The sequence below is a fragment of the Zosterops lateralis genome, assembly GCF_965231275.1.
Source record: "Zosterops lateralis genome assembly, chromosome: 4".
Lineage (NCBI taxonomy): Eukaryota > Metazoa > Chordata > Aves > Passeriformes > Zosteropidae > Zosterops > Zosterops lateralis.
In genome coordinates this window covers 62,176,477-62,197,544 of record NC_139765.1, presented here as the reverse complement: position 1 = coordinate 62,197,544, position 21,068 = coordinate 62,176,477, and the positions used below count along the sequence as shown (strand labels likewise).

General features: G+C 36.8%; 1 protein-coding gene across 2 annotated transcripts in view; it reads right to left on the bottom strand.

Moving 5' to 3' along the window:
• The window catches only part of PHTF2 (putative homeodomain transcription factor 2), a 62,390-nt gene that overhangs the window by 19,800 nt on the left and 21,522 nt on the right, over positions 1 to 21,068 (bottom strand). The window contains exons 3-8 of one of the 2 annotated variants that reach the window (XM_083860273.1): positions 16,791 to 16,847; positions 13,308 to 13,377; positions 10,609 to 10,767; positions 6,023 to 6,188; positions 5,178 to 5,342; positions 170 to 371 (exon numbers count right to left, since the gene is read on the bottom strand). In XM_083860273.1, the coding sequence (XP_083716399.1) occupies positions 170 to 371; positions 5,178 to 5,342; positions 6,023 to 6,188; positions 10,609 to 10,767; positions 13,308 to 13,377; positions 16,791 to 16,847 (819 nt within the window). The remainder of the gene's footprint in view (positions 1 to 169; positions 372 to 5,177; positions 5,343 to 6,022; positions 6,189 to 10,608; positions 10,768 to 13,307; positions 13,378 to 16,790; positions 16,848 to 21,068) is intronic. The other variant, XM_083860274.1, reaches the window with a different exon arrangement.

The window sequence follows — 21,068 nt, the reverse complement described above, 5'->3', positions numbered from 1 at the left end:
CTTGCTCCTACAAGAAAAAGGAAAGGCCAGGAATAGGATGAAGTAAGACAACTCACTATAATTTTTTGGCTCCAGGATCGTAAACCTAATTTAAATTTTAAAATATTTTTAAGAATACAGTAGATAAAAATGCATCAAAGGCATCATAAAAAGCAACAAACACACTTACTTTGTGGTGACTGTGGTTGCTCAAGGTGTCTCTCACTGTGGAAGGGCTCCACCCAGTCTCTTCTGGCCTGATCACCTCACAGCGACGTTCGTGGCCCTGCACACATTCTTCACTGCCTTTACCTGGCTTCTTCCCATCGAGGGACACGTAGCCATTATCAGTTTCAGTGGATTTATCTATTGAGTTTTTTGCTTTCTTAGATCTGTATTTAAAAGAAATACATGTATTAAATTAGTTATTCTCTTAACTATTTCTCAGTCTAAATTCTGCTTATTCCTATTAACCAATGCCTTACCTTTACTAAGATGTCCACAAACTAACCATATTAACATTTGATTTTGATGCAATATTTGTTACTATTTAATCTTCTAAATAACACCCATTATCCTCTTCTAAAATTGTTATAAACTGTCAGTGTGTAAAAGAAATGCATATCACTAGCTACTGAAAGAGAAGGAAACCTGTTTTAAAAATAAAACTTCACAGCAGCTTTAGCAATAGAAAAACCACAAGCTTCAAAAATGGAAAAGACACCTCCTCTATTCTACCTTGACAAATAAAACAAGTATGGCTAGAAGGTGCTTTAATAATTACTAATTCAAAGCAAGCATGCAATTTCGTGAAGCTGCAAACAAACATGCTGTTTAGTACTCTGTACACTGATATTTGATGTTGTTTTGAATATACTCTGCTTGCTGACAACTCCTCCTAAACAGGAGATCTACTCTTTTCTGTATTACCCAGCAACAACCCAGGCAACATTTTTCAATATCTCTTACAAACATACCAGTTCAGCTGTTTTCTAAAGGACAAAATCTCAAGACCACTTACAGTGGAAAGTCTCCCATAACATCCTCCAGAATCAAGGCCCTAGACAATAAATGTGCCAGCAAGACTACCTAATGCAAGAAGAGGTTCTCCCAAAGCATGATTATACTCCCAAACTAGAAAGTGCAGTGGATGAAGGCATGAAGAGGAATAGCAACTTGCTACCTTACTGATAGGGACTTTTATTCTTCTCTTAAGCTTCTGTATTGTCAAAGTAAATTAAATTTTGGTTCTTAGATTCTCAGGCGGCTTGGTGGAAAAAGAGGGGAGAGAAGACAAGAGGAAAGTGTTATAAATAAGGCTTCTGAATTTATTTTTATTTCAAGTAGAACACTGGGCATAGATCAAGGAAATATCAAGAATCTGTTCAATTGATCTTGTTGAGGGAATATGCACTGCCTTTCTCTTTAAGAACTGAGGCATTCTGCGAGAGCTTAGATTACACAGCCCAAGATTAAATTCCTCTTTAATATGTACATCAAACAAATTGGGAGAATTTGGAGAGTCGCCTCACATTCCTTCCAAGATAAGGTATCCCACATGTAAAGGGGAGTCCTGAACACAGAAAATGGCCAGGCACAGCTGGATAAAGTAGGGGGGAAAAAATCAAAAGAAGACCAATTCAGCTCACAAAATAATGGCTTGCAGAAAAAATGGAATAGAGGGATGCAGACAAAATGATCAAGAGAAGAGACAATGTTACTAAGGTGTTTAATCTTCCTTTCCCACCTTTAATTTCATTTTGTCACCCTAACTAGGAAAAAAGCTAACATTTATAGTTGTTTTAAAGCAAAGGGACTGCCCTTCAGTGGCAACTAATTGCAAAATAGTAAGGTCAGTTGTGAGTACTGAGGAAGTAGAACTAAAATTAAATTATCTCCAATAAGGAGGAATCAAGATAAACTAATCTGTCATTCATTAAATGAATGACATTTCAGCACTTTAAAAAAATCTCTTTCTAACAGTGCAGAGGTAAATGCAGTTCTCATCACACACACACATCCAGTCAGAAACACTTCCTCCACAAGCTACTAAACTTTATGAACAGATTAATGGGACAACTCTTCCAAGTTTCATTTGAGAAGTTCTTATACATTTTATACAAAACTTTAAAGCTATAAGAAGTAGCCTGAAACAGCTGAATAAGGATAGATCAGAGAAAGAAAGAACATATGCAAGTATGCACAACTTTTTCAGATGGGATTTCACTACTCAAGCAATGTTTGAGTGCTAAAATCACAAAGCTACTTGTCTGGTATCAACTAAGGCTCATTCTAAATATCAGGGAGCTTGACAGAAGTCTTTATTTGCTTCTAACAGAGAAACCAAAGCTATTTTTTGTGAGACTTCCTAAATTTAAGTGTAAGCCTGAAGCTAGAAATATATACATCTGGGCTTTTGTGCATGTGTTTAAACAAACAAACACCTCACATTAACAAACTATAGCAGGCAAAAATGTATGGTTTTCTAGAATTACTACATATACATACATCCTTAATCAACTTTTACTATTTTAGGCTAGAATTAAAACTATTTAGAGTAAAACAAAGAACACCAGGAATAAATACAAAGTCTTAAAAGGCTTGAATATATGCAAAAGCTAAACCAAGAATGAATTCTCAGTCTTATTCATGCACTAGCCAGAGAAAATACTAAGGAAAAGTCAAATAAAGTTTCTGGAACAGTGTGAATTTGCACTCTCAAGTATTCTTTCAGTGTATTTTCATTGGGGTTGATCAGAAACCCTCTCCCCTCTGTTCCCACTACAAAACTTTCAGAGAAGTTACAAGATTTCCACTGGAGTAAGGACACACGCAGAGCAAATTCCCAAATCTGTACTACATTCTGAACAAATCACCTGCTTGGCTAATGCCCTCTTTTCAAGTAAAGCTTATCAACAGTATTTTCTAAATTGCCCCTGTGCTGCATTAAAGTTTAGAATTATAATTTTTAAGTCAGAATGAGTTCTGCCAATCAAAGGATATTTATTGAATACACAGTTCCAGTTTACCAATGATTTGAGCACAGGCAAAAGGTGTAGGTACACAGGGTCCTGCCCTAACACAGAAAACATAATTTCTGACGTTAATCTGAAATCAAGTATTTATGACCTATACTTAAAATTCCAGAAAACAGTATGTCAGAGATTTCACGTAAGTGAAAAACTGCTGAAAATAAACCCTAATGAGACATTCTATATAAGACATTCTAATGTGCTTATCCGAAGAGTTTTCAAGTATTTCTTAAGAAACAGGACAGGTGTAGCTGTGAAGCTTCCTTGCACTGAGATTTCGTAAGATTTTCTTTTAGCAACATCACAAAGGAGTCAATGTACTCCACACTGCGCTCTTGCTTCCTCATTCCCAGCTCCACTCCCATTATGCTGACAAAATTGTTTGCATTACCATGAAAAAAATTACATGAAGAAACTGAACTGCATGTTCCCCTGGGGAGAAAAAAAAGGGGTTTTTTTATCTGGACAAGTTTGTAAGGCTCTAGACATACAAACAACTGTGCCTGTGGGGTAACAAAGGATTAAGGGCTGTTTACAGCATTCTCAGTAACTCCATGTCCTTTTTCCTCTGAAAATACTGTATATACTAAGTAGTCATCATGGAGGCTTCACATCTACATATGTACACACACTACCTCTCATTAAATGGTTTAAAGAAGTCTTTAAGGTAAGTTCCACACAGCCCTTCCCAACTGAAAATACTCTGAGCCCAACAGCAGGAAAGGCAAGGAAAAAAATAATCTTCCAACACTCTTTTTACTGCAGATCAGTATCTTCAACGAAGGGAAAATAAAACATTAAAAAGTTTACAAGACTACAGTTGAAACATACCAGAGAGCAATGCCCATAGACCCAAAGAACAGCTCTGGTGCCCATCACTGTGATCCACAGTTTATCAAAGAGAGTTTAACCCACACAGGAAAAAGTAAAATGAACTCTGCTCTTATAACACTTTTAAACATTTTTAAAACTTGTCCAAGGTTTCCAGTAGATACTCCCAGAACATAATGTAAGTTTTACCAGTGGTTAAGAGCACGGATCACAGGTACGACAGACATGTTAGTGTTCCTGTATTTACAATGCAGCATGCACAACAAAACATCAATGTAACAACTTGCATTATCCCTTTCTCAATTTAATACTATTTTGAGTATATTTTCACTTATTTATAAATGCTGATACATAGAAGTCAAAATGCTGCATGCATAGCATGTCTTGCACTATAGAGCTATAGAATGGGTTTTTAAAGAACTTTTTTAGGAGCCAAATCAGTGTTTATTTGCATCCTGAAGAAAAAGTATGTCATTTGATGACAGTGACAGAGCTGAATAACCACTCTCTTGGACTAACAAGGAGGTAATGTAATAAAGTTAAATTAGAGTTGAATTTTTCTCTTTGGATTAAAACTGAGAAACTAAGTTGATTTTTTTCCTGACAGCTTACACAGTGTAGTAAAAGAACAAAGTATAATTTAACTAAAAGTTAATTCTGTACTCTGCTCTCATGAGATCCCACCTGGAGCAGCTGGGGCCCCCAATATGTCAAGGACATGGAACTGTGGGAACAAGTCCAGAGGAGGCATGAGAAGATGATCAGAGAGCTGGAGCTGAGACAATTGGGGTTGTTCAGCCTGGAGAAGAGGCTCCAGAGACATCTTTTGAGCATCTTCCAGAGCTGGAGAGGGACTTCTTACAAGAGCAGGTAGTAAGGGACAATGGTTTCAAATGGAAAAAAAAGCAGGTTTAGTTTCCAGTATTAGAAAGAAATTATTAACTGTGGGGGTGGTGAGAGTGGAACAGGTTGCCCAGAAAAGCTGTGGGTGCCCCATCTCTGGAAGTGTTCAAGGCCACAGTGGATGGGGCTCTGAGCAGTCTGGTCTAGTGGAAGTTGCCCCTACCTAAGACAAGGGGAGAGAACTAGATGATCTTTAAGGTGCTTTCCAACCCAAATTATTCTATGACAATTCAATATTTTTTCAAAATTATTGCATCAGCATTTTCAAAACTCAAGAAACAACACATTAATCCATTTTCAAATACTCAGATGAGTTTGCTGTTAAGAGCAGAAACTAGATCAACAGAAGATTAATCATTACATCAATATTTACTTAATTAGAAAAGGGATAGTGCATCTCTAACACATATGTAGCCTTGAATAAATACAAACCCTGATAAAAAGAAAGCAGCATGCCAGATATCTCTGAAGACAGCGCCAATACTGCAAGAGGTGCTTGTACCGTAGCTCTGCACTGTTCCCTCCTGTGTGTTATCTGTGGTACTAGAGCCATCTCCTTCCCTATGTACTTCCAAATGTGCTGCTTTCCTTAATTTCCTTCAGCAGAAGAGATTAAAATGGGAAGGTAGTTTTGTAAGTGCAATCTGCTAGTTTTATAATGTGTTCAGCAGTTTGAGCATGCAAAAAACAAGCAAGATTTCAAAGTATTTTGCTAAAGCTTCATCATATGAATTTAATAAACTCTGTTTAATAAACAAAGTATGATACATTCATTATTCTAATACTTAAACACAAAACACATTTCATTTCATCATCAGAAGCTTAGACCTACAAAATTCACTGCTGCACTGTTTCCTATTTTAATGGGACAATTCACTGTAGCAAACCACAGTCAGTGGAATGCTTGGAAGACTTAAATTCTACATTTCCAAGAGCATCTCTTTTCACATATACTTTCCATACATTATTAGCCAGATTTATAAAACTAAATTTGCAGTAATATAAACACTGTCACTCTACCAGATAACTGTTTTGAGACAAAATGTCAGATTTAATGCATTAAAATTCAAATAAAGCTATGCCTAAATTAGTCAATGCATAAAAGTTAAAGAGCACCAATTAAGCACCATTTTGAAGTTTCAGATAAAAAACAGAGCACCAATTTCTCATCTCTAGCAAAGCACAGGCTGTAAACCCCTATTTTTTTTTTTTTTTCATGCACATTCTCTACAGTAGTTTAACAGTCCTAAATGATAAAGTACTTTAACAGACTATACCTTCTTCTTTTACCCCCTGTGCTGGGAGGTGGCTTAGGAGTTCGTGTTGAAACAATCTGACAGTGCACAGTCCCAAGCAGCAACATGAGCCATACTGGCCCAATGACTTCAGTCAGAGGTATATTATGTGGGCTCTGGGCCGTATAGAATAGCACTACAGCAGCAACTGGAAAAGAAGGGAAATGAAGTTGATTTTAATGTCTGAAATGGCCAACTCATATGGCTTTTGCCAAAACCAAACCTTACCGGCATCTTAAGCCAACTTTTTGTAATTCTGAGAGAACGAAATTATTATTTTGCTGAAAACCAGCAGCAATAAGGGTCTAAAGAGTTGACTACTGTCTTAATACTCATCTTTTCTTTCATACTTGTGATATTATAGGTATTGCTCAAAAAAAGGTGGCTGAATGAAATGAGACTGGGGAAGTTGTATCTCTCAAGAAATCACTAACTATGGTGAAATGTCAGTAGGAGACAAAACCAAAAAAGGAAATATCATCCTTAAAGCAGCCCAAATAAATTCAGTTCTGTATCATGTGTTATAACAAAGCACAATCTAGTGAGTTCAATGAGACTTGAGACTAGAAACTCCTTACACAGCAGAATGCCTTTTAAACTCCATGTCCCAGCCAAGGGACAAAACTGCCCACACGGGCAGGCAGCCATGCATAAATACAACCCTACAAATGTTCTCAATATACTTGTGTGCATATCTTTTAGCAGTGAGGAAAGATCAAAAGACAAACCATGTAAACTATGGGGTAGTCCAGCTGAAATGACCAGGGCTCCAACTAGCACTTGTGGTTGGAAAAAGGGCCAGCTTCCAATTCCATGGCTAACTGTTAGTTTTGTAACCCTATAAAGACTTTTCATGTGCAGCCAACATCCAGGCTCCTGTACCCAGAGCCCAAAAACCCAGAAACATCTTTACAGGCTCCAGGTCAACCTGAACAAATCCACCAGGCATGAAGCAGGCAGAAAAAGCAACCCCTCTCCTCTCTGCTTACTCTATGTCCTCGTTGCTCTGGCTTGAAGAGCTGTGATGTCCAACTCAGCTGAGAGAAGCAATAGAGAAAAAAACAAAAAAAACCCCAAAAAAACCCACCCATAGAAACTCCAAGAAACAATTCAGAAACAGAACTGGGAAATAATTCTCTGTGCCTAACATCCACACATCCCGTGAGAACTTGGCTGCGTTCATGTACTACTGAGAAGTGAAAGTCCCATAATTTAGACCTATTCCTAGCACAAGAAATACAAGTTCAATAGCTGTCACCAGTTTTTCTACTGAAATTGACTGAAAAAAATGCAGTCACATACCAAGCTATGTGCCACATTCAAACATCTAAAATAAATCCCATGAAGCAACACCTAACACAGCAGATATCTAGATGTGATGTTGTCTACTAAAAAGAGGGTTGATGTGTTTATCATTAACTAATCTTTAGCAAGGTAACCAGTATTAGAAATATGATGAACATATAAAACAATGGAATTATTTTTGATTGTGGAAAAACTACTCCTGATTTCTCCTCTGTCTTTTTCCTAAATTACAGCACAAAGGTTTTGCATGGGAGTATCCTTTATAAGTAAACTACATTTTTGTTGTATAAGGTTTCTCAAAGACCACATGCATCAATGAGAAATCCAACTTATTAAAAATCAATAAAAATAACTACAGAGAGCAAAAGAAAATGTTATCTCTTTCTAAATGAGCTTATCTGAGTTCCTCACAAGTACAACTAGCTCCATGAGGTATGAAATGCAAAGAAGGAGCTGATTTTGGCTCCTACCACACAATTTGGATAAACACATACTTCTGAGAACACAGATCTCCACAGATCCATGTGAAATTATTTGCAGGAGTAGGCCTACACGAAATAATTTTAAAATTCACTACTGCTACTTAAAAAACAGTAAGTAAAGCAGAGCTGTCTAGAAGAAATCATCTTCCAGAAGACAAAAATCTGCAGATTGCAGATTCCTACCACAACGTTTCACATAGACTTAGAAAAATATTACGAATCTTCTGATTGATATTCCCTCCCATCATACTTTTCTAAGTGTGATGGAAGGGAAATCAAAGAATTTATTTCTGCATAGTGTGACAATATGTTCTAGTTCAGGTTATCCAAGAATTGCTCCTACCAACAGCTAGGTAGGATTGGTTGGAACAGGCTTTCTTACAGCACCTTTAATTATTAATATATTTATAGTATTTTGACCTCCACTTTTCTAGAACACAGTGGTGTATTTTGTAAAACAGACACAAATGAAATAACATCACATTGAACAAATAGCTGGCTCAGAGAAAGCAACCTTACAATTCAAAGACCAACAAGCATTTATTTTTAAAATATTTAACGTTTGGAAATATTTTTAATACCAAAATCAAAAATGCCTAAATATATATTTATATATCTCACTACCACAACAAACAACTATTACATCGTTATTAAAGTTTCTTGCTTTATACTTAAGAAATACACAATAAACACTAAGTTTGCACTTCATTTCCCCATTAGAATCTAAAAATGTTTTAAGTTAAAAATGAGGTATTACAATAAACTAGATAGACAAGGGAACAGAAGAAAAAGGTTTTATTTCTTTCTTAAGTCACTGGCCTGTTCTATGACCTTGAGCATAAAACATCTCTCTGTAGTTCTCTTATCACACATTGTGCTAACCCCTTTACACAAAACAAAAGCAATGCAAATAAAACCTAGATCTTAAATCTACAGCCAAGGAAAAAGCTTTTTCTGTAGATTTACAGAAATCCTAGCAAGTATCTTGGTAAAGCTAATCAATTTTACAGCGGTAATTCCAAGTAATGCAATTCATAAATCTATAGAAAATACTTTAGTAAGTTATTTAATTATGAACACAAATAAATGAAATATAGTCAAACCATTTTACAACAATGTCAGTGAGAATCTGTCATGATGACAGAAAGTCCAAGCTACAATACAATATCCAGATTCAGGGCAGAAATATGGCCACTGGAATTTGAGGTGTTTTATTTTTAAGGATCCATCATGGATGCTTCATGTTTTGATGCTTCTTTACTAAGCCTGTACAAAATTAATAACTGAGCACACTTTCTGAGTAAAATAAAAGCAAAACTTCTATGTAAATGCTCGGGAGGGTTGTTTCAAATAGCTCCTAATAAGTAAATATGTCCATTTAATTTCACTTACATGTTTATTCTAAGTCTTTTAATTTATTTCAAAAACTCAAAAAATCTGCAGCTATTCTGCACAGTTTCAATATTAAATATTTCAAATAGCTGGATTACAGTGTAATATGGAATACTATTCACTATTTCCTGCTATTTGTTAACTGACAACCATAAAAATAGTTTGTCACATTACACACTATATGGATTAGGGAAATTATGCATTTCAACCACAACTTAGTAAACCAGAGACCCTAAGAAATCTGAGAGGGAAAAAGGCCAGTTATAAGAAAGCTCTGTAATTAAAAACTTGCTTGCACTCAGAATCTACATTGTCTCTCTCTTTTTCTACTTTTATGGTCTCATGGAGGTGCCAAAAATTAAGTGGGAGTATATTATTTAAAATAAATTTAAGATAGGAAAATAAGTTACTGCAATGTTGTTTATCAGAATAAAACACCCACGAATATGGTAAGAAACGAACCACAACTGACATATTTTACTATCTATATTACTATAAACAAGATTAAAATTATTAGCACTACGGGATCTCTTACCATAGCACAAACAAATTAGGAATCTATCTCAGAAATGGGGATAAGAAAAACTTTTGATAGAAGGCCATGTGAGTATTTGTCAGTACTGCAGGTCTTGGGGCACTGGCATGGTGAGATTAATTTTATGCCTGCTAATAACATCACCACACAAGAGGTACTGCCTTGTTTTTTAAACTCCATATATTGTTCTAATTAAAATTTTCAAATGATACAATGATTCACAACTGAGACGACAGATGGTGAATTTGAAAAAGTAATATTGCATGTTAATTGGATTTCAGTGGAAAATTCATTAGTCATTTAGCTTCTCAGGGTACTTATATTGCTCCCAACTTTCATTAACCTTCTGTTCTATATCTGTTGCACAAACTTCTGAAACATTTACTCTTTTGGTGACTTTCATACTGATAGATACTGACTCACTCCATTACATTCTTCCCTTTCTAATTTTCCTCTTATGTATCACATATAAGAGACTCACAAAGTCAGACTGCTAGAACTCAATACTGAATATCTCAAAAGGTGTGAACTGACTTCTGTTTGTTAACAGTTGTCCTGAATTGAATTAGATAGTCCTGAAAATCTGAATTATATTCAGATGTGACAAACTAACATGTGCCAAATGCTGAAGAAAGCCTGTGAGGAGAGTGTTAAATTTTTCATTATGCATCCTTTATATTTGTAGAAGAAATGTTAACCAAGAGACATATGCTTGGGACTGTGTCATTCCAATATTTTCTGAAAATACTGGAATAGACCTTAACAGCATGAAGTGAACCAAGCAGCACACTGCAGCTTCCATATGGTTGAAAATAAGGCATTCAGTCAAAGCTGATGCTGTAATCCAACTCTACCTTGGAGAAGGTATAGAACAAGCAGCCAGAAGAAAATGACCCTTGATGTCACTTGTAGCCACCACCTGTAGAAGAATGGAAAGAAAACAACTCTCACGATTCCTTTGCGGGTCAAAGATGTCCAAGGACTTTCAGGTTTTGCTTTAGCAAAAGCAGATCCTTTAAAAAAAAGAAAAGAAATTTGAATTTATTCCATCATTATGGCTAATAGAAACCTCAGTTGTTTAGAAGCAGAGTAGCTGAGATAGTGAAATGGTGGAAGTACAAGATGTATGCAAATAATTGAGTTTAATAATTGCTCCTTTAAATAACTATCTCCTCAATCCAACTATGGCAGAAATTGTTGATGCCCTCTTGACAACCATTACGAGGAACTTCTACAAATATCTGTATTTCAGAATGTTTGAATAATAAAACATTGCCATGTCAAAATTATTCTAAAATGAATTATTAAAAATTGTTCTGTTTCATAGAGGTATCAGAAAGTTGATATGAAGCAACAATTCTCATGAAAACTCTACAAGCCCATGCAGGCACAGCAGAGTCGTTTCTCAACACAGAAAAGGGATCTAAAATGCCAGCAGCATCTGTAAATCGCACCAGCCATGTCATTCAGGAATATGGAATGAGGTTTGGAAACACTGAAGTGAATCTGTCTAACTGAGGACTAGCCCCAGGAGCAGGGAAGCCACCCAAAGAAGAATTTATATTTGTGTCTCCTTGGAAAGCAATTTTTATCTCTCTCATTCAAATGTCCTTTCTCTCTCCCGTATCTCTCCTTTTCTTTTTCTTCCCAGCCACAAAACTGTGTAAAATTTACTTAATGAGGATGCTACTCAAATTATGCAAAGTTATTGACTGAAAGCTATTAACTACTTCCATACTGCTACACCATCCCCATCTCAGTTACAAGCAACACTGGCATTAATGAGCTCTGTGCTGCACAGGTAAAATACTGCCAGCTCTGAAACTACTTTAATGCCAACTTAGACATCCATGCATTCATTTAAATGCTATTCATGTACACCGCTGCACTGAAAAGGTTTCTTAGCTTCTTGTAATGGTATTTGATTTGTTTCTTTCTCTCACATTCCCAGTTTTAAAAAATCATACTGTTAGGTGATGTGAGAAAAGCTTATCTGCACAACCACAGAGGAGTTCAGAGAGAAAACCGGAGGGGGGGCCCAAATAATACTTCTCAGGGCCCTTCCAGGGTTTTCCTCATAGACCGATCTCTGGAACCGTCAGCCCATCTCAGGCCCACCTCCATGAGGGCAGAGCAGGACAGAGGCAGAAAAGGAAGTGGGAATCCAAACCATGGAATGAGCACCATGACCAGGCCCCTCCCAGGGCTGTCCCAGAAGAGCCATGACCCCTCTGTGCAGGTGTGAAATTTCACTAGGCACTGCTGGGAGCAGCTCTCCAAGTCATCTTTCAGAGGAAAAGGGATGCTGCCTGAGGGCTGGAACTCACTGCAGGGATGCCAGCGAAAAGGAGATCAGATGGCACAGTACTTACAGGGCATTTAGGAAAGAATCCAGAGATGGGAGAAAGAAAGGGTTTGAGCAATTTAGGGAGGAACAAATGCTGTGAAATTGAGGGGTAAGGGGATAAAAAGCACTGGTCACACAAACAGCCACTGCCAGGAGCGCTGTTTGTCTGGCCAGACCTCAGGGCTGCTCAACACAGCCTGGACTGACTTCTCCCTCAACTCCCTGGACCCTCCAGGGCCAGGGAGCGTCTGCTCTGTGTCCAAGGACACCGATATGGGGCTGAGACACGGGGCTGAGTGCCAGCACCACAGTCAATGCCAGAGCCTGGGGGGAGCTGTGTGGCCATGGTGTGACCATGGTGCAGCAGCCACAACGAGAGCAGCACAGCCAGAGATTCCTGGCAAGGACTGAGCTCCCATCAGGGCAGACTGCAGGGACAAAGGGACTCGGGCTCCAGGGGAGAAAGAGGCTCAGGCCCCAGGGCAGAAAGGGGCTCAGGCTCCAGGGCAGAAAGGGGCTCAGGCCCCAGGGCAGAAAGGGGCTGAGCAGGCTGCTGGAGGCCAGCGCTGGGTGTGAGGGTGCCCAAAGTGCACTATCTGCCTTCCTGGAAGGGATGCAGGAGATTGTGCTGGCTGCTGGGCTCATGCATAAAAGCACTAAATAATGTTTTCCCTAGCCTTCACAAGGCATGAGGGAAATTACATACAGATAAGAATAAATTAAGACTAAATAAAGACTTTTAGAAAAGTGTACTATCATCTGACTTACTGTTGATTTTATGTTATTTAAAACAGGCAAGAAACAACCAAGGCCTATACACTTTTTACTCTCCAAAAACTTCAATATAACATTCCCTCCAGATATCAGAAGACTTGAAAGAAGTCTAAATGCATGGCAGTAGGAGACTTTTAAATTAGTAACTCTAAAATGAAAAAAGACAACACACAAGTTTCTTTCCTTTTTTAAAAAAAATCCAGATCTATACAGGAAAAATTTAAATTAAATTCTTAACTTTTCAATTTTATCTCAGTATCATTATTTAACATATTTTCTATCCATCTGCTTTAGGGAAGAGTTATGTAGGGTTGGCTGTGATTTCTTTCATTTGGGATTATTTTAAACCTACTAATCCACTCTGGTTATAAGACACAGAATGGCTGTTATTTTAATACTGAGAAATTCAGCTTTTTCTAGCTCAGAACCCACCTCTTACAAGATCAACATCTATGAGGTCTGGTTTCACATGTCCTGTTTTCTTTGGTTTGTTCCTCAAACCCTGCAATAGACAAATACCATCAAAATACTTCCATGCAGATGACAGACATTACAAAAGACAAAAATATCTATGTGGTCAGTAATTGTATTTAACCTGTACTGCTACTGAAAATTCAGACAAACATGTAAACTTCATAGATGTAAAATATCACAAATTAAACATTCCAGATAACAATGCACAATGGATGCCTTTTACACACTTCACAATCTATATAAAACTCAACCAATTACTGACCCATCAGGCTATTTTCCAAACAGGCACTGAGCACTCATGGCTTTGCATTATGCAGACAAAGTAGGCACACACTTGCAAGAATTAGTAATACATGTCTAATAGCTTTTCAGAATTTTTTGCAACAAATTATATTATTGAATCTCTCTTACCCTTAGAAGTCTAATTCAACTTGACAAAACATTTACATTGCAACTCCTTAATTCCAAACCCAAATAGCAAATCATGTTGCAATGCAGGAGCCACTAATCAGCAAACTCTCAAAAATCCAAATTCTAGAAAAGTATTGAATTTTTTTCCTCAATAGGGAATACAGATTAGCCAATTAAAAGGAAGGGGGAAATCCCACACAACAGGAATGCAGCAGGAAGAAAACCAAGCTTATTTTGTCTTTTAGAAGCAGCATCTTCCATCACTGAAGAACCAAACTCTCTGGCAAAGCTTTCAAGTTTGTTTTTCATGTTAGAATGTGATGCTGTACTCTCAAGTCTCAGAGACAGCTGTGAGTTTATTCTGCTCCCCTTAGCTGAGATTCTTGGTTACATTAGACAGTAAGAAAATCACAGCATACAATTCATACAGAGTAAAATAAAATATTTTAAAAAATATTTAGGATACAAATGGAATTATTATGAAAGTCATTTAACTGTTCTCATTCAAAAAGCATTTAAATTGGTCAACTGTACATTTCTACCATTGCTATGGTTCATTCCCATGTAAAAACACTAATGAAATGTAAACATTAAGTATAAATGAAAACATAAAAATTAAATTGTTAATGAGATAAAGATGAAATCTGGTAGTGTTAATTTTTGTAAGAATAGTGTCAGGTAAAACGTTTAGCTGAATGCAGCTCAAAATATTTCTCACATCTAAATTAAACTGGATTTTTTTATGCAGAAATAAAGACAAAAAATCAAACTGAAACAAGCTGGATATGTAGTCATTTGAATGTGTCTATTAAAAAATGAGTTTGCTTGAAACAAAAAAATGTTAATGCACAGAACTGAAATATGAATAAGACAAAATGTGCTCTGAGGATGGCAAATAGAGACAACCAGTTGTATTTTAAATTCAAGGACTACAATGACCTTATAATGCAAGATTTTTACAGAACTGCAGTCTTAAAACTGCAGTAATTTTATGAGGAATGAGAAAAGAAACCCATAATTAGAACTGGAAATTACTGTAATTCTAGAATCAGCTACAGATTCTTGTGAATCTTGGGTAAGTGAGCCACTCCATTTCATAAATAAAAGTGAAGTTTAAAAAGAAAATGCTGAATGATATAATCATTTTCAAATGTATTAGTGCTCATGGGCCACAAGATCGCTCTTGAAAGTGTAAATACAGATGTGTCTCTTGGATGAAATAATCCCCTAGAAACAAATGCTCAATCTGAGGAAAAATTTACCACTGGGGCTCAAATTATGCTTTCATGTTAAAGAAAGAACTCTGAAAAAACTAAGTCAAGAGTACAACTTTATGCGACCTTCAGAGAAAAAGAAATGGTGACTCATTCTTTAAGAATTCCATTGGTCAAACAGTACTTTCAGCATCCATGGACTCCACTGAGTTGGCTCCTGAACTGTTTGCCACACACAGTAGAAGCATTCAATTTATTCAGATGCAATTTCTACAGTTTCTTAATGCATCACAAATCTCTAACATACGTGGAAAACAGCAGTGTTTCAGACTAGGGTTATTAAAAAAAAAATTCAGTGTTTTATAATGCTCAGGCACATCTAGTTACTTCATATAATTTCTATTCAGCACCAAACACATTTCAGGTAAGCATTAGCAAAAGAAGGTTTAAATAATAATCCTTAAAAGTACTTGTTATTGTTGTAAAAACTCTTTTACATAAATTTCAAATTTAATCTTAATAGATTCTATTACAGTTATAACTAAATTATGTATTTGTAGTAAGAGAAATGCATTTTCTAGTAAAAAAGAAGATTTTTTCAGATTTTTAGTGGAGTTAACTTATAAACATTACATAATTATTTCTAAGTTTATAACATCAAAGTGCTGTAGGAGCTCTGAGATAAAAGCACTAATGTGCAATATCAGAACTCAGCCATGTTCCTCGGTGTTACCCGAACTGCACTTCATTCAGTCAAGCCAAACTCAGACACCACCAGTACTGTGTTAGTTACTGGACTCCTGAGCCAAACAAGATGCTGTTTCCAATCAGCACAGGGCACTATTTGCAGTAACTATTTCAATAACATGCTGTTACACAGCAGTCAGTGAACTCTTCTCAAAGCTGTGACGGGGTTTCATGGACATGGGAAGGACCCTTCAGGCAACCCCAGGCTTAGCTGTGCTGCTGAAGTATGGGTTTCAATTTCATGTGTGTATTTCTGTACAAAATCTCTGTAGCCCAGGTCAGTAACAGTTCCCACAAAAGGCAAGCAAATCCCACATATAGTTTAGTTTAAGTACTGGGGAGTGAAAAAACCCATCCCTGAGGCAACTGAAGCAATGTACAATTTACTGATGTACAACTTACTGATGTTAAGTTATAGCAACACCTTGAAACTCATGCAGAAATAGCAGAATACTTCCATGCAGTGTCGGAGGGAAAAAAGGTTAATTCCAAGAAAATGTTATCTAAATTAACATGATAGATATTTAATATACAACCCATAGAACTGGCACCTATAGGATTGATTCCCTTATCTCCAAAGCGATTGAGCAACGTAGCAGACACTGATGGTACTGTTAGTTAAACCAAAATGCACAGAACACTGTTAAACTGCTTGTTCAGTGAAACAAAGCCTGAGGTACTTACCAGTCTAATAAACTGTACAAAACAATGACAGCATCATAAAGGAGGGAAAGTAAACTGCAGGTATAAGGTAACTAACTGAAAGCAAAGAGAGCTCAGATAACTGACATTAGAATTCATCACAAAGAAAAGTGAAAGACAGAGGTATTAACACAACTAAGCCCTGCCTTAAGTGAAAAGAAAAAAAGTACTAAGATACAGAAAGATGCATCACACTAAATGCTGCAGTCATTAATTATGTAAAATAAATAGAGCATAGTATGCTGGTTACATTTGGTTACACTCCAGAAGTCTAGTTTTACTTTACCAGTATTAAATACCACCACATACAATGTAGGCTACTTCACCACAACCACAAACACAAAAAAATTAAATGCTGTATTATTACCTTTATTTCTCTTTGCTCTACTGATTTTTCCCATATTTGTTGATCATATGCCCCAATCTAAAAAGAAAAAAAATCTACATTAGGATTTAGAAGACACTGATCAAACAAAATCAAATCAACCTTCAACAAGAGAAGCATGAAGCCAGCAAGTTATTTCCTTGGGGAGTTTACAAGGAAATCTTTATTTCGGCTGTACAGGATCAAGCTGATCTGTAACTGAACTGTGATAGAGGGGAGAGCTGAGCCTCACACAGCCCCAGCCTCATCCCAGGACTTGTGCAAGCTCAAGCACTGGGAAGACCACGCTCCCTCTCACCCCAGGTCAGGATTCCAGTCTCCATGAGACAGAGCAGAACTACAGCAGCTACACTGACATGATCTTTCAGATAACTTCAAAAGAAATGTGCACATCTAGTTGAACCCATACCCTCAATTTATTTTTTTAAAACCACCTATAATTCCCATTCCATTCCATTCCACATAGTTTTAAAGCCAGATGGTCTTTAGCTTTATCTCTTAACAGTGCACAGCAACCAAATATATGGTCAGGCTGGTAATCAACCAGCTTACAGCCCAGGGAGAACCCAAAGAATATCAAGAAATAGCACTTTTCCTCACTGACTGCAGATATTTAGAGGAAGGGCAACCTTAAACTTCAGGATTTAAGATGGTGACAAGAACAAGTCAATATATGAGACAACATATCCAAGTCTCGTAAGAAGTCATCAAAGATCATCAGATTGCTTTGAACTCTACACAAACAGTATTTCTAGGCAATAATCAGCAATAATAATCTCTTTTACTATGGCAATTTTAAAGCCTTGCCATCCCAGCTGTTCTACCTAGACACATAAATTGTGGGGATCGATTCAGATCACAAACTCTGAGCAGTTTTTTATGTGTAAGATCACTTTCTAGTCACAAGAGAGAGACAGATACAGTTCCTGAGATTCAAAGATCCTTTTCCAGCCTGCAGAGGTGACAAGCAGCTCAGACAGACACCTGACAGAGAGGAGAGAGGAACAACTCCCATCATCTGAGCAAATTCAAATCTGCATCAATTCAATCTTACTGCAAGAGTGTGACTCCTCCCTCCAGTTCACAACTGCAGCAGACATGAGATCCAAGCACAAGTGCACACATCTTGTACCAGAAAACACTTTTCTCATTTCTCTTTTAGTATTTCAGCCTTCAGTATTAATTTAGATGTTATAAAAGAAAAAAAGAAAAAAGATGTTCTTAATTAAACAGGACCTTTTAACATAAATGCAAAAAAATACTCAGGGAAACCAAGTCACAAACACATAAAGAAATCTGAAGGCATCTTCTGTGCCTCTGAATCCAGCCAATAAGTGGGAAAAAAAAAAAAAAAACCCCAAAAAAACCCCACCAAACATTTAAAAAATCTAACTTAGAGTAATAAACTCCAAAGTATATCTAAGATTGAAAGTGAGAACTGCAAACTGAATTACTCTTCCTCAAATTTAAGTAATATTTCCCATTCATAAGAGCTAAACAATTTCTACAGTTTGCTACTTAAGAACTTTGCAAAAGAAACAATCTACTGGCTTTTTGATAATAAATACTTTACACCTCGCATTTGGAAAAAAAAAATAGGAAGCTGTGGAAAAAAACTAGGGAGTCAGGCACAGTAGTGGGCAGAATAAAGGACTTACTACAATTAAAGTAATTAAACCAAAGGAAATTTAACAGCTAACTCCACCTGGATAACAGCCAGCAATTAAAAAGTCAATATATTGAATAACCACTCCACCCAGGCATTTATAGCTAATTGTTCTGTTTTTCCCTCTAAATACATCTCAAATGAAATTTCAGGCCTTTCTGGTTTTCATTAAATTTGCTAAGCCCCAAGTGAAATTTTTGTGCTGTGTAACATTGTATCCTCCCCTCCCCACTGTCAAAAAAATTTCTTTCTGCAAGGGCAGAAAGGGGGATGCAAGTCTGTGTCCCTCTGTTATGCAAGAACCAAAGGCAGAAGGAAGCCTTTGTGCCAATAAAGCTGCAAAGCAAACTCCATTTGTAATTCCATTCATAGCTGAAACTGGTATGGAGTTGAAAGTCTTTAAGACAAATAACAGACCATTTGTTAAAGGAACTCTGGGAAACAGATCCCAGAAGACATCTGACACAAGGAAGTTGACTGATTTAAAATCTTAATTATGTTTTCCTACAAATATTTCTTTTCCTTCTTTAGGCAGCAGCTTCCATCTCCACAAAAAGACAAGAAGCAGGGATTTTGCCATTCACATTTCTCTTTTAACAGTGGCCTATAAAGCAACTCTTCCATCAGGAGGTAAAATGAGAGAGCCAGAGATACTTTGAAGGACAGGGTCCTTTACAACTGTTTTACTGGAGAAGTGGATCTGTCCAAGCACCTCTGACCAACTTTGGTTATTGACACTGAGCACAGGACTGTTAGTAAGACATGCTGGTGTGAACTGAAAGGAGTGGAAGAGAGAATTACAGACAGTGAATACTATTACAATCTCTCACATAGTTTCTGTTGTTGTTTGGGGTTTCTACTTTAATCTAGCTTGTATCACCTCCTCGTGTTTTAACAAAGTTTAAAGAGCACTTCAGAGAGCAGGTATGTGTGCCACTCAGCACATCAAATTCCAACCTGATACTCAACTTCTCCTCTTGACATTTGCATATGCATCCCTCTACATTTCTCTTCCAAATGTATCAGAAGAAAATACATGAAAACAAAGGCATCGCCATAAAGTAGCATGCTAGATACTGGCACACTGCATTTCCCACATTAAACAAAAATAGGAAGAACTAGTGTTACTGAAACAGGGCAAGTAAAAAACACAGGCATGAGGTTTTTCCCTCTCCTTTATGTCAGGAAAGCAGATTTAGTTTGTGAAATGTGTCTTCCAGAATTCACTGAAAGGTTCATTGTCATTTACAACAAACTAAATTATAACATATAATGATTACCAGAGATGCTAGACACACATATGAATTAAAATCAAGAACATAATTAGTGAACGAATTGAAGAATGTAAGTTAATACTAGCAAACCTTCCTAGTTTTAAATTATTGAGTGCACCAGCCAACTCCAGCTTCAAAGAGTTTGGATTTACAAGTATTTGCATTTGAATTCTGTTTTATGTTAAATCTAATGTAAATCTAAAACAAATATAGGCTCTTGGCTATTCACGTATTTCCTTACAACTGTAAATACCTGCAGGACACGGAAAAGAAGCCTAGTGCCTAGTCTAGCACCAAAGAAATTAAGCTCTAAAGGCAAGTAAAAGGAAGGAATAGCCTTCCAGAGATAAGATCAGGTTGGAACCTGAGTAATTTAAATATACACAAAACTTGGTCTCCCTCAATATGCAGCTGTCCCAGGGCTCCCCTGCAGGCCAGGCATTCAGGCTCCCTTGGCTGGAGTGATTCTGCCAACAGCAATGTTCCAACCAGCTCCAGTACCCATTTACTGCCTGCCCACTGTGCCTTGACTCTCATCCCTCACGGCTGCAAGTTCTGCACCATCCTTCGGACACAGGAGTCAAAAAAATGGTCCCATTTTTAAGTACACAACTGTAAGAAATGCTTCTAAAATCTCTTCAAGAATTAGCCCAAGACTCTTGGCAGGACAGCTGATAGTGATGGTCTCAATCCACCAGTCTAGCCTACAACTGGCAATAAGCTTTTCTTAAAGCAAACTATAAAACATAATATCACAATTTTAAATTGATTTCACACAGAAATTTATTCTAAATTTAATTTATGAAATATCTAATCCAAATTTGTATTCTACAGCATTTTTTATTTGTTATGACTTGGTAGAAAATAAATTAACAAAAAGTTAGATAAGATACCTATCGCCTCATTTGGAAATGTAATTTTTATCACCAAGCATCAAAACAATCCTGTTGTAGGAAACCTGTCAGTAATATGCTACAGATATTAAAAATTGTGGTATAACCTACCTGTAGCTGAATTAGATAAAGTAGTAAATGTTATTTCATACACAGTTTAAATCATGCATCCCAGGCCTTCTCAATGCCAAGATTTTATCCAGTCTATCCAACTCAGTTACCTCTAAAACACTCAGTTCTGAGGATCCCACACCTCAGTAAATACCAAGTAAAGACAATAAAAGGCATTCTGTTCGTTTATGCATTTGCAGAATTAGCAACCATTCTTCAAGCAACTATAAAAATTTTCAGTATGTAAGAGATTAAATCAGATAAAAACTGCAGCCACTCTTTCACAACAGAGAAGCAGGTTTTTAACATCCTAAAT